This window comes from Microcebus murinus, chromosome 3, assembly GCF_040939455.1.
Source record: "Microcebus murinus isolate Inina chromosome 3, M.murinus_Inina_mat1.0, whole genome shotgun sequence".
NCBI classification, from domain to species: Eukaryota; Metazoa; Chordata; class Mammalia; order Primates; family Cheirogaleidae; genus Microcebus; species Microcebus murinus.
In genome coordinates this window covers 41938160-41952311 of record NC_134106.1, presented here as the reverse complement: position 1 = coordinate 41952311, position 14152 = coordinate 41938160, and the positions used below count along the sequence as shown (strand labels likewise).

General features: G+C 33.3%; 1 protein-coding gene across 32 annotated transcripts in view; it reads left to right on the top strand.

Annotated features, from left to right (window-relative positions):
- The window catches only part of NRXN1 (neurexin 1), a 1076423-nt gene that overhangs the window by 106124 nt on the left and 956147 nt on the right, over window positions 1-14152 (top strand). For 20 of the 32 annotated variants that reach the window (XM_076000747.1, XM_076000734.1, XM_076000737.1 and 17 more), the window contains one exon: window positions 211-222. The exons of the other annotated variants lie outside the window; for them this stretch is intronic. In XM_076000747.1, coding sequence (XP_075856862.1) covers window positions 211-222 — 12 coding nt within the window. The remainder of the gene's footprint in view (window positions 1-210; window positions 223-14152) is intronic. 32 annotated transcript variants of the gene reach the window in all.

Sequence of the window (14152 nt, the reverse complement as noted above, 5' to 3'; positions counted from 1 at the left end):
GTACTTGCCTTAAAAAAAGGCACAATTTCCAACATGAACTGATTATATCTCCATTTGTCTTCAAAACCTTATTTATACTTTCTTGTCTTATTTAATTTTCAGAGAGTAGTGCATTTACATGTATTCATAATTCTTATTGTTGTTTTTCTCCTCTTTATCTTCTTTGTCTGGAAACCCTTTCTTCATGGACCCATTTCATCAAATCCATAGGTAAAAGTAAAGGTATTACATTATTTTATTTCTTCTTAATATCATCTGTATGAATTACAGTGTGTCAAAGTTATGAAAATGTATTTAGATCTTTTGGCATTGGTTTTGGGCACTGGGAGGTAGGTATGTGTGTTAATGAATATTTTATGATTTTAAGGTAAGAAAAATTTATCAAAATGTTTGTTTCACCCCACTTTTTTGCCCTTTATATGATTTTTTTCATGTCAGCTGCTTACATAATTAGTATTTTTAGAAATCAGCTATAGATTTTGGTGTCAGTATTTGCAGTATTTTTTAATGATAGCTAAATGCATGTAGTAACCATAAATAAGTCATCTGCAAACATTCAGCTCTGGAGTACATCTGCCCCAGCCATTCTGTATTGAGACGTAAGTCTAAGCATATGCAGCACTGAAATGGTACTGTTGTGGGCTCATCACGTTGTTGTCTGCTAGATGTCATATGTACACATTAACTCCATGGTAACCTAAAAAGGCAGTATTGTGAAAGCGAAAAACAGCGGAGCAAGACAAATCCATTCTTTGTTTATTCATACTAACTTTGTTTTAAGAACATTATCAACTAACTATGCATTTCCTCATCACTTGGTAAGTCAGGCATGTGTACTCTTTAATGGTGTTGGTACAAAATTCAGAAGCACATTCAATTTGTCGTTTAAAACCATCCACATTGTGTTTACTGTTGTCATTAAAAGGAAGTAGGTGATATGCAGCAGTGACAAATGTATACAATAATCTTTAAATTAATCATTTTAACTGTGTATTAGTGAATGTGCCTTTCGTTTCTATCTTTTTAAAAATTATTATTTTAAATGCAGGAATGTGTCTTACTCTTTCTTACGCTCTCAATGTTATCAAGTGAATTGGGACAAAAGCTCACAGTTAACACCTTTACATTGTGTCATCTAGCAGGGAAACTTTCTGCTTGAAAAAGCACCTGAACATGAGCCAGAAATAAGTAAGAAATGATATCAAAGTTTCAAATGTGTAAAACAGAGCTTTACAAACAAATGCTATTTGGATACTTTGAGCGAATAACATGCTATCAGAGTTTTTGTTTTGGTCAACTATTTTCAATATAAGAATTTAATTTTATTTTAAGCCTCTAGCAATTGTGCAAATGACAGTATGTATTAATTATTTTAGAGACTTTGTGTTTTCCATTTGGAGTGCTTTCTAAACGTTTATACTTGAGGCCAAATTCTGATCCACTGCCCTCTCTTAAGTGAGCATTTCCCATCGTGGTCTTTAATACAAAGACTTAGTACTCAGGATAGCATAGAGGAAACTATGTTTATATTCTATATTACTAACTGAGTAAAGTATATGTGTATGTTTGTATATGTGCATGTGTATATCTGTATGAATGCATGTATATGCACACTTCTAAATAGACATACTCAGATTCGTTATTTGGTGAAAAAGCAACTCAAAATAATTTTCTAATTATACAACCATTTGACTCTACATACGGAATAGTTCATGTTTCTACTAAGCTGATATTTGTTTTGGTATGATTAATGTTAAGTGTCACTTCATTCAGTTTTACTATGTCAGCCTTAAATATTTCTTTTCTTTTGGCATGTGTGTCAAACATTTTTACTCCACCAGTTTTCATCAAATTTTGATCCTCAATCAGCACAAAGCTACTGAGGACAAGAATTTGATTTTCCATTGCATTCTTTTATTAATGAGACCCGGATGCTTTTTGATGTTATAAGGAGAAAGATTTTAAGATGGACTTGAGTATTTTGCAAATCACAGTGGTCACCATTACATGTATAGAAATGAGAAACATAATTTGAAAGTCTTCTTTAAGTGCAAATTAATTCAACAAATCTGTATTCTACAGCAGAAATATAATCATGACTATGACATGACATCCACATTCAAGAGTATCAGTATAACAAGGAAAGGAAAACATACAGGCAAGTTAGTATAAATGACAAAATGGAAGTGCTTTGAGAGTGGTATAAAGTGTGGTAGGAACTCAGAAAAAGATAAAGATAGTATGAGTCAGGGTGTGCCTTAGGTAAATATCTCTGCCTGTGTCACCTCTTGGAGGAGTCAAAAAATGTCTAGAAACTTTACATTATAGGTTCATATCATGTTAAATCCTAGTTGTGCATAAAATAGGTTTTAAATTTGGCTAGTTTAAAATAATTGATTTGTGCTGTAAACTCATGTCTTCCAAATCTTTACATCATAAATATATATCACATAATCATGGAGCATTTTTCTCAATACCACTTTTCTCTGTGGCAATAGTGATTTCAGGGGCTCTGGAATGAGCCTCGGTAGACCAATGTCTTTCTTTGTGAATCCTGAAGGAAAATTTGATTCAAGAATATCATCTTTATCATTGTGATTTCTTCTGGATGTATTCTTAAATATTTTCTGAATTTTTAAGTTGTCCAGTGATAGATAAATATATTTCATTAAAAAATAAGTAACTCACATAAAAAGAGCACTTCTTTTGATAACCTTTTTCATCCTTCTTTCTAGTCCTTTCTTCAGAGGTAAGCCCTGGTATCACTTTGTGATGTATCCTTACAAAGTTGGTGTTCATCCTTCTATACTTCATAATAATGCTTCAGGGTTTGTAAACTGCAAAATCCCTTATCATTTGTACCTGACAAAAACTGCTAAGTCAGCTAGAATGTTAGGGGTCACTGCTGTGTGCTGGCAGAATCACAGGAAATGAAATGCAAGCAGTATTACTCTTCTCGTAGGCCACCGTGCCTAGTATTTTCAATTGGTCATTCTATTTCCAATTTGAATCAATTATTCGATGTTTTTATGTTCTCCAAAGAAAGATATGTCACCTTTAACTTGATATGGTTGGAAATAAATTTTGTCTTAATGATTTATAGCTTTCTTTGGGACAGATGAGAAGACATCCAAAACGAACTTTACTTCTGCAGATTGTGGGTAGATGGATCCAAATAGTCTTCATGAAATTTTGTTTGCATTATTCTTTTCTGGCTTGAAATTTGTCAGTGGTATTACTGTTAAGATCGCTGATAATGCTAACTTCTCCTTTCTATTTAGAATTTAGGTTTATCTATTTGCCTGGGAATTTAGTGTGTTTTTTCTATTTTTTTCTTTTTCCACGTACATGGAACTTGCCACTTCATTCCAATAATTGGTTTGTTTGCTTGTTTGTTTATATTTTACTTTACTGTGTGGCCTAAGAGAAACGAATGCCTATTTAAATCAGGAAAAGTCAAAATAAGTCATATGTATAAATCTGGCCTAAAAGCTCAGGAGCTCAAGTTAATAATTGTCAGTTAAATATTGCTGCTTTTATTGGAGACCTGTACTTTTCCTTCATAACAGTCATCATAATTGTAATTGTATATTTATCCATGTGATTATATATTTAATATTAACTTTTCCTTATAGAGTGTAAGCTCAATGAGAGCAGGAGGCTTGTCTTTCTTTTTTGACTGTTGTATAATATTTCCAGGACATTTTTGTTACTGTATCTTTGAATTTGCCATTTTCATGATTTAAGTATATATGTATGGGGGCAGGTGCCTTGGATGAGGTAGATGTAGGGGAGGGCATGGAGTGTTGGAGTGAACAAAGTAAGGAATGAAAAAGGAAAAGAAAATTTATTCAAATGACAAAAAGGAATTATACTACCAGATAATATGAAATCCCTTCTGTCTCTGTCTCTAAACTTTCTTTTGCCTCCTTTCATCCGTATTCTTTCCCAAAGCTACAATATTTCTTTCTAGTAAGGCATCATTCCATCACTTTAATTTGCCTTAGCATGTGCACAACAATGGTTCTGTAAGGAAATGAAGTCAATATATTTTTGTGTTCAAAGGTTTTCAGATTTTTTTTTATGTTATTCACTGTCACACTGACAAATAAGCAGATTATGTTTTTAAACTTTCACTGTTAATGATATAAGAGGTATGTAAAATTTTCTGAAATTCATATCTGATGTTTTACTATCTTATGTGATTTCAATGAGTTCTATTTTTTTAAAACTTCATAGTTTCAATGCCATGTGCCATAAGACCTACATTTAAATTGAGTTTAGATTGTAAGTTCTCAGAAAAGCCAAAATTTAAGTCTTGTCTTGTGATATAAGCATATTTGCTATCTTGCATTTATAAATCCTAAACCGTATTTGCAAAATAAGTGTCCATTTGACACTTTCAAGTGAACACTTACTGTTTGATTATCAAGCATTCTCATCTTACTAGAAGGCCAGAGGATTACAAATAGAACTGGCAAGCATGTAGTTACACATTCTTATTGTATTTATGAAATGTAAATCTTAGTATAATTGATAAGAAAAATAAAAATAGATTTTTCTCCAAACTGTCAATACCTGGATATAATTACTCCAGTATAAGTAACAGATGAGCAATATTCAATATTATAATGTGTTTTAAAACTTTATCTGTAATGTCATACCACAATTAATAATCTATTATATTTACTCTTAAAATAGATTTGATATTAATACTTAAAAAGAATAAAGCATTTGTATTTTTTATACATTTTCTTTTGTTTTTGTTTTAGTACATTCAGGCTTCTATAAAAAAATACTATAAACTGGGTAGCTTATAAACAACACAGATTTAATTCTCATACTTCTAGAGGATGGAAAGTCCAAGATCAAGCTGCTGGCAGATTCAGTGTCCAGTGGGAACCTACTTTCTGGTGCATAGATGGCTGTCTTCCCACTGTGTCATTAGGTGGTGGAAGTGGGCAAAAGGGCTCTCTGGAGCCTCTTTTATGTAGATACTAATCCCATTCATGAGAGCTTTAACCTTATGACCTAATCACCCCCCAAAGGCCGCACCTTCTAATCTATCACTTTGTGGGTTAGGATTTCAATTTATGAGTTTTAGAGGGACACAAATATTCAGACTGTCATACATTTTTCATGACTTTTTTTTTTTTTTTGCCATTTTCAGCTCCTGTGTTGCTCTATAGCTAATTTGTCTGTGAAGTGCCTGACTTCCAAGTTACCGACATCCTAATGCATATTTGTTTTATAACTTTTAAATACATTTTGCTGTGGTTTCTTATACAGAACTAATATGATTATAAAAATACCATATATCTCTTTTTTTGTATGGATTCTTAAATTGCATTTCCTCATTTAGTTTTATGATAATGAGCCATCAGCATTGTTCAGAAAAGTTTGTGACTGTTGACAGAAGCTTACTGTATTGAAATGCCTGTGTTTGATGCAAATGCAAACCAAGAAGTAAGAAATAATTTATTTTCAGCTGTCTACTATGTTACCTGTACTCTTAGAATACTTGATGCTCCTAATTCACAGTCCCAGAACTTGGAAAGACCAAAATTTCACACTGTAAAATTAGACATAAATATCTAATAAATCCATATGATATACATAGCAGGCTGGGTAGCTATTTAGAATTTTAGTATTTATTTTGCAGCTTATTGTTAGCCTATATATCCATCAGTTCTGGGTATAACCAAGAAAAGTTACTTGAAGAGTATATATTTATGTATTATCTCTTGCTGTGATTTAATCCATCTTGTCTTTATGCATATTATTAATAAAAGTCCCAGATCGTTTTTTTCTGTGTTATACTGGTTCTGTGAAGTTTTCCTTGTCATTATACATTCTTAAAAACAATGATAACACTGAAAAACTGATAAACTAAACACGACTTTTATTAGACTTGTTGTAGATTAACTTACCCTCACAGAAAGGACTGTCTATAGCCTAATAGTTTAAAGAATGACGTGTTATAAATAGAAACTTAGATGCTTTACTGAAATATTGCTATATTGCAAATAGCAAAACTTTCAAGTCATGGCATAATGAATTTTAAAAGGATCATTCCTTCTCCACAATAATGACTGTATCTTATTTATCCGATTGAAATTATATTTTTGTTAATCCATATTTTTTAAATCAACACCAACACTTGTAGGCTGGAATGAGGCTGTTTCCTAAGTTGTATTGGCCAGTGGTTAAAAATCAATGTAATTTCCCATAGTGCTTAATTATTCTAAAGAAATTTGAATCTTTAATTAGAATCAGAGAGAGAAGAACATTAACATTCATCTAAAAATATTTTGGCACTCTTTGATTATATGGCATGATAGGAAATGTTGCTTATTACGATAGGTGAACACGTGTAAAGACTTTGAGCTGAAATAACTGATACAGAATAGCCAACTTTAGGGAAACTTCAAAGATTTTCCTCCAGTTAAACACTAATAATCATGAAACAGGGTTTCATCTTCTTATTCTTATAAAGTAAATTTAGTGGTAGTATGAAGGAAACCATCCATTGATTGTTATCTAGGATGCCATTGCTTCTTATTTTCGAGGTTTCCATTTAGGACAGTAAATAAGTAGGGAGCAGAATAGTGTGGTGGGTGACAGTCCTGAAGTCATAGACCTGGGTTCACATTCCTTGTCTGCTCTTTATTGACCTTGGGCAAATAATTTAGCCTCACATATCTAAACTTTATGATCTGTAATATGGATTAGTAAAAATACTCAATTACTGAGGGTAATGTTACATGACAAATTGCAAAAGTGCTTAGAAGAGAGTTTTCATTAATGGTGATAATAAGAAAAAGACCATTCACATTTGGTTTTTTTCTTATTGTCATCATTAACATTTGGATTAAATGAATTTGAAAATAAACGATCTGCCAAAGGTTTAACAAAAACAGTATTAATACCTTAAGATCTTCTGCCTAATATATTAATACCCTGTCATTTATGATTCTGCAATTGGTTTAGGTTATAACTAACTGGACAATGCCCTGGTGATCACTACAGAGAACATATGTACAATAAAGCATTAAAGATCGTTTCTCCTCCATCATGTTTATTTAGATATTTCTGTAACTCTTCACACTCTTATGTTTCTCTTGCATCCAATGATGAAACTGAAATGGACTTACCACCACTTTGAGCAAAATGTAAGAGTTCATTGGAAAAGTGCTGCTTTTTAGATGCAAATATATTGGTTAAATTGGGCAGGAAGGTAAACATTTCTCATGAACAGGAAGTACCAATGAGAGGAAACTTTTTGTGAACTGATGACTTCGTAGAATCTGCTACTAACCATTTAGTCACCTAAATACCAAATTTTCAAGTAAAACCTAAGTAAATACTTCCCTCAGGTGTCTGCTTTGGAAAAATAACATACAGTGACCTTGAGATATGTAAATAATTGTCTAATATCTCACACCCTACAAGATTTTACTCAAATGATACCTCTTCATGTGATTTATGCTCACCATCCTATCTAATGCTGCAATTTGACCCTCTTCTGAACTCTCATACCCTGTTCTAGTTTCTCTTCCATAAAAATTGTCTTTTAACATAATTTTAACTTTTCTCCTATATTTTGTTCACTGTTTATTGTCTATCTTCTTCCTGCCTTAATATAAGCTTTGTGAGGGCATATAACTCTGCCTTTCCCTGATGTACCTTTAAGGACTGTAGACCAGTGGCTCGCACAAGTAGGTAATCGATGAATTTCTGTTTAATGATCGACTGACCAGTTGGCTAAACAAGTTTGTAAAGTTTCCTTTTGGATTTTACCTGGATATTATTTCTGCTTTGTCTTAGTACACTAATTATCAAACTTCTTTTTCCTTTTTGCTCCAAAGTAAATATTTCTATAAAGGACAAACAAAATTAATAAAAACAAAAGTTTTCTCATTGAGTTGTGGATGAGGAGGACTCAGAGTTGACCCTTTTGATCTTCTTCATTCCCTGTCCGTCACAGAAGGTGTCTAGGAATTTTGGAAAGGATTTGGAAACCACTTTCACAACCACTGATGGTCAAGGCTTTCCTTTAAAATTCCCCTAATTATCAGTCTTAAAATAATGTTTCTTTAAGAAAAGGATTAATCTTTGTATGTTTCTGTGTTTATATAGGTAACAGGAAGAAGTTTCAGAAGTTTGGCTCCTAAGTAGCATGATTTATTGTGACTTTTTCAGGAAGGTTCTTTTGGTAATTTGTGAAAGTAAATTTCAAAGAATGAAGTAGATATTCTCGTTTTTTATGGTCACATAAGTTATCTTTTACTTCTAACATAAAGAGAAATACATTTATTCTTCTCAGGTTCTCAAATAGCTATATACACATAAAGGGCCTTTGACTTTTTCCCAGCCCAAGGGTAATGATTGTATGTTCAAGAAGTCCAAGTGCTCACAGGATAGTAACATTCTCCAGGGATTAGGGGCTTGGGGAGGGGGGTAAACTCACAACTGATGGATGTGGTGAGCATTGTAGAGGGGAAGGGCATGCCTCTAATCCTTGCTTGGGTAATGCAAAGACATAAAATGTAACCAAAATGTTCGTACCCTCATAATATCCTGAAATAAAAAAAAAAAAAAAAAAGTCCAGGTCCACAGCCAGCTGTCCTAAGCCATGGAACCTATGCTGAAGAATTACAGTGGTGGGAAATCTCTGAGTTAAAAAGCAGCAACACAGCTACAGTGCCTAAGGCCATATTTTCCTTAAAATGGGTGTTTTATTATTTGTTCTATTGAAGAGAGAAAGAGGGGGGGGGTGAGGGGGAGAGAAGAAAGGATTTCATTTAATTTTAGTCATTGTTACTAAAACTACCAAGGAGATTCTGGTATGTGGGACTGTTACCTATGGTGTAAAGGCACAGCTTTTCAGAGTGGATCTTTTCAGAATGTTTGACACTAAGTAATACAACCACATGGATAATAATAGTTATCATTTTGAGGACATGTTTTTACACATTCATACTATACCTACTTATATACATTATGCCTATTACACTAAATGCAGTTCTTCCTTTTTTTACTTGGCCTATTTGCCTGTGAATTACCATGTACCTATGACCCCATGAGAGTCCATTCAGAATAGGAGCAGCTGAAGTAATCTCTAGCAATTATTAGTACTTGCTTTCAACCAAGTAAAATGTTACCAGAACCATGAACTGAGACTAATATTTTCTTTCATATTAAAAAAACATTCTTTTTTACATAACCCAGATATAGATTATAAAATTGGACTACTGAGACAATGAATAATGTAATTCGGAAAATTAAAATAATGTATGTGCTACATGGGATTTCAGAGCAATATTTTATTTTTTGGCCTGAGTTATCTGGTCACATGACCCAGTTTTCCACTTGATTTTCTGCACTTGGCATTATGAAGTCTGTAGACATTTGGAGAAAATTAAATTATTCCATTTAAGGAAACAATCAAATTTAGATTGGGCTAAAGTGCTGCCAGAGGGATGGAAATCCCTAAATTGGCCAATTGTGATTCCAGTTCACAGGGAAACCCTAATTCACAAGCTAACCATAGGTTTTCGTAGATTGCCAGTAGCAAAATCTGCCAGAAATCTTTTGCTAAGCTTAGGGAACAGTACGTTTGATACTATGCTGACCTAAAAGAATTGTGATGGCTCGTTACAACTGTCACTCAAGTGATTATTTGTTTAAATAAAATAATGCATTATCTGCTCAACTATCAGCAGGGTGTACGTTTTTGAGTTGTTTTCTCAGCAGTGTGTTGGATTTGCTCTGACCCATCTGCACTCTCTGTGACTAGTGGCATTCTTCTCCAGAGGACTGGCTGAAGTTAAGAGTCTTAAAGAGCAGTGGAATTTTTACTGACCAATAAATGGAAGAAGAGAGAAGCTGACTGATCCCAAAGAAAGACAACACTTAAACAGATGAATGTGAGGACTATTTCATCTGGCATTCATCATTATTCTTAGGAGTAATGAAAATAACCTGTTAGACTAAATTTCTGTTTCTTCTTTCTTTAACTATTTCAAGTATGTCATTCCCTAACTAGAGGATATGCCCTATTTAGAGGAGAACTGCTCTTTAAACAAGTCAGTTCAAATAGCTCACTCCCCTATTAGAACATCTGAACCGTCGCTCAAATGTTGGTACAAATCTTGAAGTCATTATCATTGTTTTGATCCAATAGTTCTCAGGATGACTGCCCACCAGGTGACCCCCACTATCACCTGGGGTACATTTTTTAACATATAAATGTTCAAGGAACTTAGAGATTTTTATTCAATAAGTCATGGCAGATTAGGATCCTGTACTTAATTTTTTTTTTTTATTTTTTAATTTCTTTCTGAGATAGGGTCTTATTTTGTTGCCCAGGCTAGAGTGCAGTGGTGTCATCATAGTTCACTGCAACCTCAAACTCTCGGCCTCAAGTGATCCTCCCACCTCAGCTTTCCAAAGTGCTAGGTTTACAGGTGTGAGCCACAACACCCAGCCAGGATCCTGTACTTTAAAAAGGGCTATCACCTCCCCAAGAAGACATAAAGCATAGCCATTCTGTGTAGAGTACAACCAACTCAACAAATTGACTTTTGCTCTCTAAAAGCAGGTGATTGAATCTTCATGGTGATGAGGGTTTTTTTTTTTTTTTTTTTGCCTTGTAGTGACATGTACAACTTGTTAACTCTCCCTATTTTGCTTTTGCATTGAAAGACATTGTTTTTTTTTAAATTTGCACATAATAATTGTATATACTTATGGGGTACATGGTGATGTTGCAACACATATAATGTATAGTGATCAGGGTGATTAGCGTATCTACCATCTCAAACATTTATCATTTCTTTGTGCTGCGAACATTCAATATTCTCCTTCTAGTTATTAGAAATTATATAGTATATTCTTAACTATAGTCATGCTATAGTGCTATAGAACACTAGAACTTATTCCACTTGCTGTTAATTTTGTATTCTCTAACAAAAACTTTTCTTGATAATAAAAAAAAATATTATCTCACTTTAAAAAAAGTTGGCCAATTATAAAAGGTTGAGAAAAAGATGTGGTTATTCAATTAGCCCTACCCCATATCCCTTTACTTACATTAGTAGAGATATCACTTGGCTCTTTCAAACCGTACAGTAAAGTTAAAACTTGCATTGTATAGAGTTCAGACTATGTGCTTACAAAAAGAAAAAACAAAAATCAATTGAATATGTGGCAACTTTTAAACTTTTTATGTGATGCCCACCCATGGACACTTTGTAATATATTTTAGGATCATTCTCAATTATATACTGTGGTAAAGAGATCCAGACAAAGAGAAAGTTGGACAGCAAATGTGGAACTCACATTAAAAATATGCCATAAATATATCTCTATAAAATGGAAAAAGTTGACTATAATGACATTTTTTTCTGGAGATTGTGGTGAAAGGAACATTAAATAAAACTGGAATATGTCATTTCTACAAAGACCACGCTTTAGGGGGAGGAAATTTGGTCCCTGGAGTCTATTAAAAAGGAAGAGACAATATTCTTAGGAGACATTTTAGAAATTACAGACCCATGCATAGAAATTTTTTAGAGATATATTTTCAGATTTTTAAAAATCTATAAAGGAGGTGGTTTAAAGAATGTCGTAAGCACAAGAAAAAGCAGGGAGAATATTGCTGAGAAAATGATTGCCAAGCTCCTATGGGGGCAAGAAAAGGAGATGGTAACATAGCCACTGTGACAGCAAGACTTTATTTATTTCCCCAAGTAGAAATGATATGAAAGAGTGATGACAGCAGCCTGAGAGGGCAACTTCAGCATCTAGAGAAACTGCATACATAGATGGATACATATTTCATGTGACTTAAAGGGACACCAGAAATTATCTCCTTGCCAAACATAAAGTTCTCAGTGGTCCTGTTCTGTTTCAGCAAATCAACATATGTTATTTGAAAGTGCTGCATAATTTTAACTAGTTTATCTGTTCGCTGGCAGGGATCTGGATCTTGTGATAGCAAACACTATATAAGTATGTTTTAATGTGAGTGAAACATGTCAAGTGATATTGTCTAGCCTTTGACTTAGCTTTAGTAAGATCTATACAAAGTTGGAAGACTTAAGCACATTGCCATGGCTGGTGCCTGGAGTCATGGAGGAAGCAGAACTTGATGACAGGAATCCTATGTTTTTAGTCAAGGATTAGCTATGTTAGCTGCATACATTCAATCTTCATGTACACTAGCTTTTCTACCCCACTAGGCTAAGTGGATTATTCAGTCTATAGGAACATTGTTACACCTAATATTTACCTCTATTATAAAACACTTTGGCTAGACTGCATTTATTAATTTGTCAGTCAAATTAATTAGATATAATACAGTTAGAATATGAGATCCATGAAGGTGGGGACTTGGTTAATTTCATTTTTGTTTTGAGAATAGAGCTTGGTACATGGGAGGTGTTCACTAAATCTTGATGCAAAAGCAGGTAGCCAAAGATTCATGGAGATTGGCATTGAATAGACACGTTTAGACCCTAAACTCATGATGCATTAGCTGTGTGGTTTTGGAAAAGTTATTTGGCCTCTCTGGACCTCATTTTCTTATCTGTAATATGCAGATAATAAAATCTATCTCTTTTAGTTATGGGGATTAAGTATATGTGTATCAGTAAAGTATATGATATATTTCTAGAGAATAGTGAGCTCTCAATAGTAAAACGTCATAGAGTATTGGGTGTCTATTGATGATTCAAACAAAGTGAAATAATTTTCAAGGAAACAAAAAGTAACTTTTTAAATCACAACTCCATGGAGGAAAGCTAAACAAAAGCCAGAGATATTTATCCTTTGCATACATATTTTAAAAGCTCATTGAGTCACAGACATTGAGAATGGAAGTAAAGTGGGAGGGGACAATAGGAGAAACTGCAAAATATCTTTGTGGTACATTCCTTCCATTTCATTTGATGATTACTTACACTACTGTTACCTCAAAAAAACAAAAAAATCCTGAGAACGAATCCTAAGCCGAAGAATGCTGACCAAGAAATAATTCTTTCATCATTTTTGCTGCTAAATAACAAAGGCAAGATGTTTCTCTTTAATTTATTTTTTTAATTACCTTGATTAGAGTGTTAAGATCCTGTTTACAATGAACTAGTTATAGCATAAATCGGAAAGCCTTTTGTTCTAGATTTTTTCAGAAAGAAAAACTTAGCTTGCTTTCAACTTGTTTTGCCTAATTGCTTTTCTTCATTAAAAGAGAATATAGGATGAAAAAATCATAATCCTCCTTGTCTTTGAATTCCCATCTTAGATGTGTTTTGGAGATTTAGAAATTATATGAATGTTATGAGAGAGTTAGATAATTAGGCAAGAATAAATAAAGCTGGGTGGGATTTAGAAGAAGGGGAAATTATGTGACTTGGTAGGTCTGTTAACACTTTTGGATCAGAGATAACACTTAAGTGAATGGTAATTTACTAGGAGCCAGAAAGTATGTGGTAATGTGTTTTAAACCAAGATAACTGTGAAATCTACTATATTTGGAAAATCACAGAAATTACTTTAGAATGGAAAAGAACTTAATTAACAAATAATGAAATCATAAATTTGACCAAAACTTTAGAAGCTCCTAGTCCAAAGGCCTATTCAACAAACTCTTCTGCTAGTCCAGCAATGAGTGATGATGTGAACTCTGTTAGCATTTTCAGAAGGAGGGTGTACTTGTTACTTCACTAAGTAACAATTTTTTAAATTATTAAAAAATTTTTCTTTATTTTAATCAAAATCTGCCTATTGGCACTATAACCAGTTAGTCATCTGCATGTTATTCTTGTTGTTTCCTGAGATACTTATTGAGTTTCTCCAATGTTATATGTTCTGTGCTTTTAGTTTGTCTGGAGTTAAAAACATTGTGTCTAATTCCTCATCCATTTTTTTTTATACTTTCTATAAATACACCCCTCCACTCCATCTTAGTCTGCTTTCTACTGCTATAACAAAATACCATAGACTTATAATTTATAAAGAAAAGAAATTTATTGCCTACAGTTCTAGACACTGGGAAGTCCAAGAGCATGGCACCAGCATCTAGTGAGAGCCTTCTTGCAGCATCATAACATTGCAAAGGGTATCACATGAAAAGACTTGTATTTTCCCCATT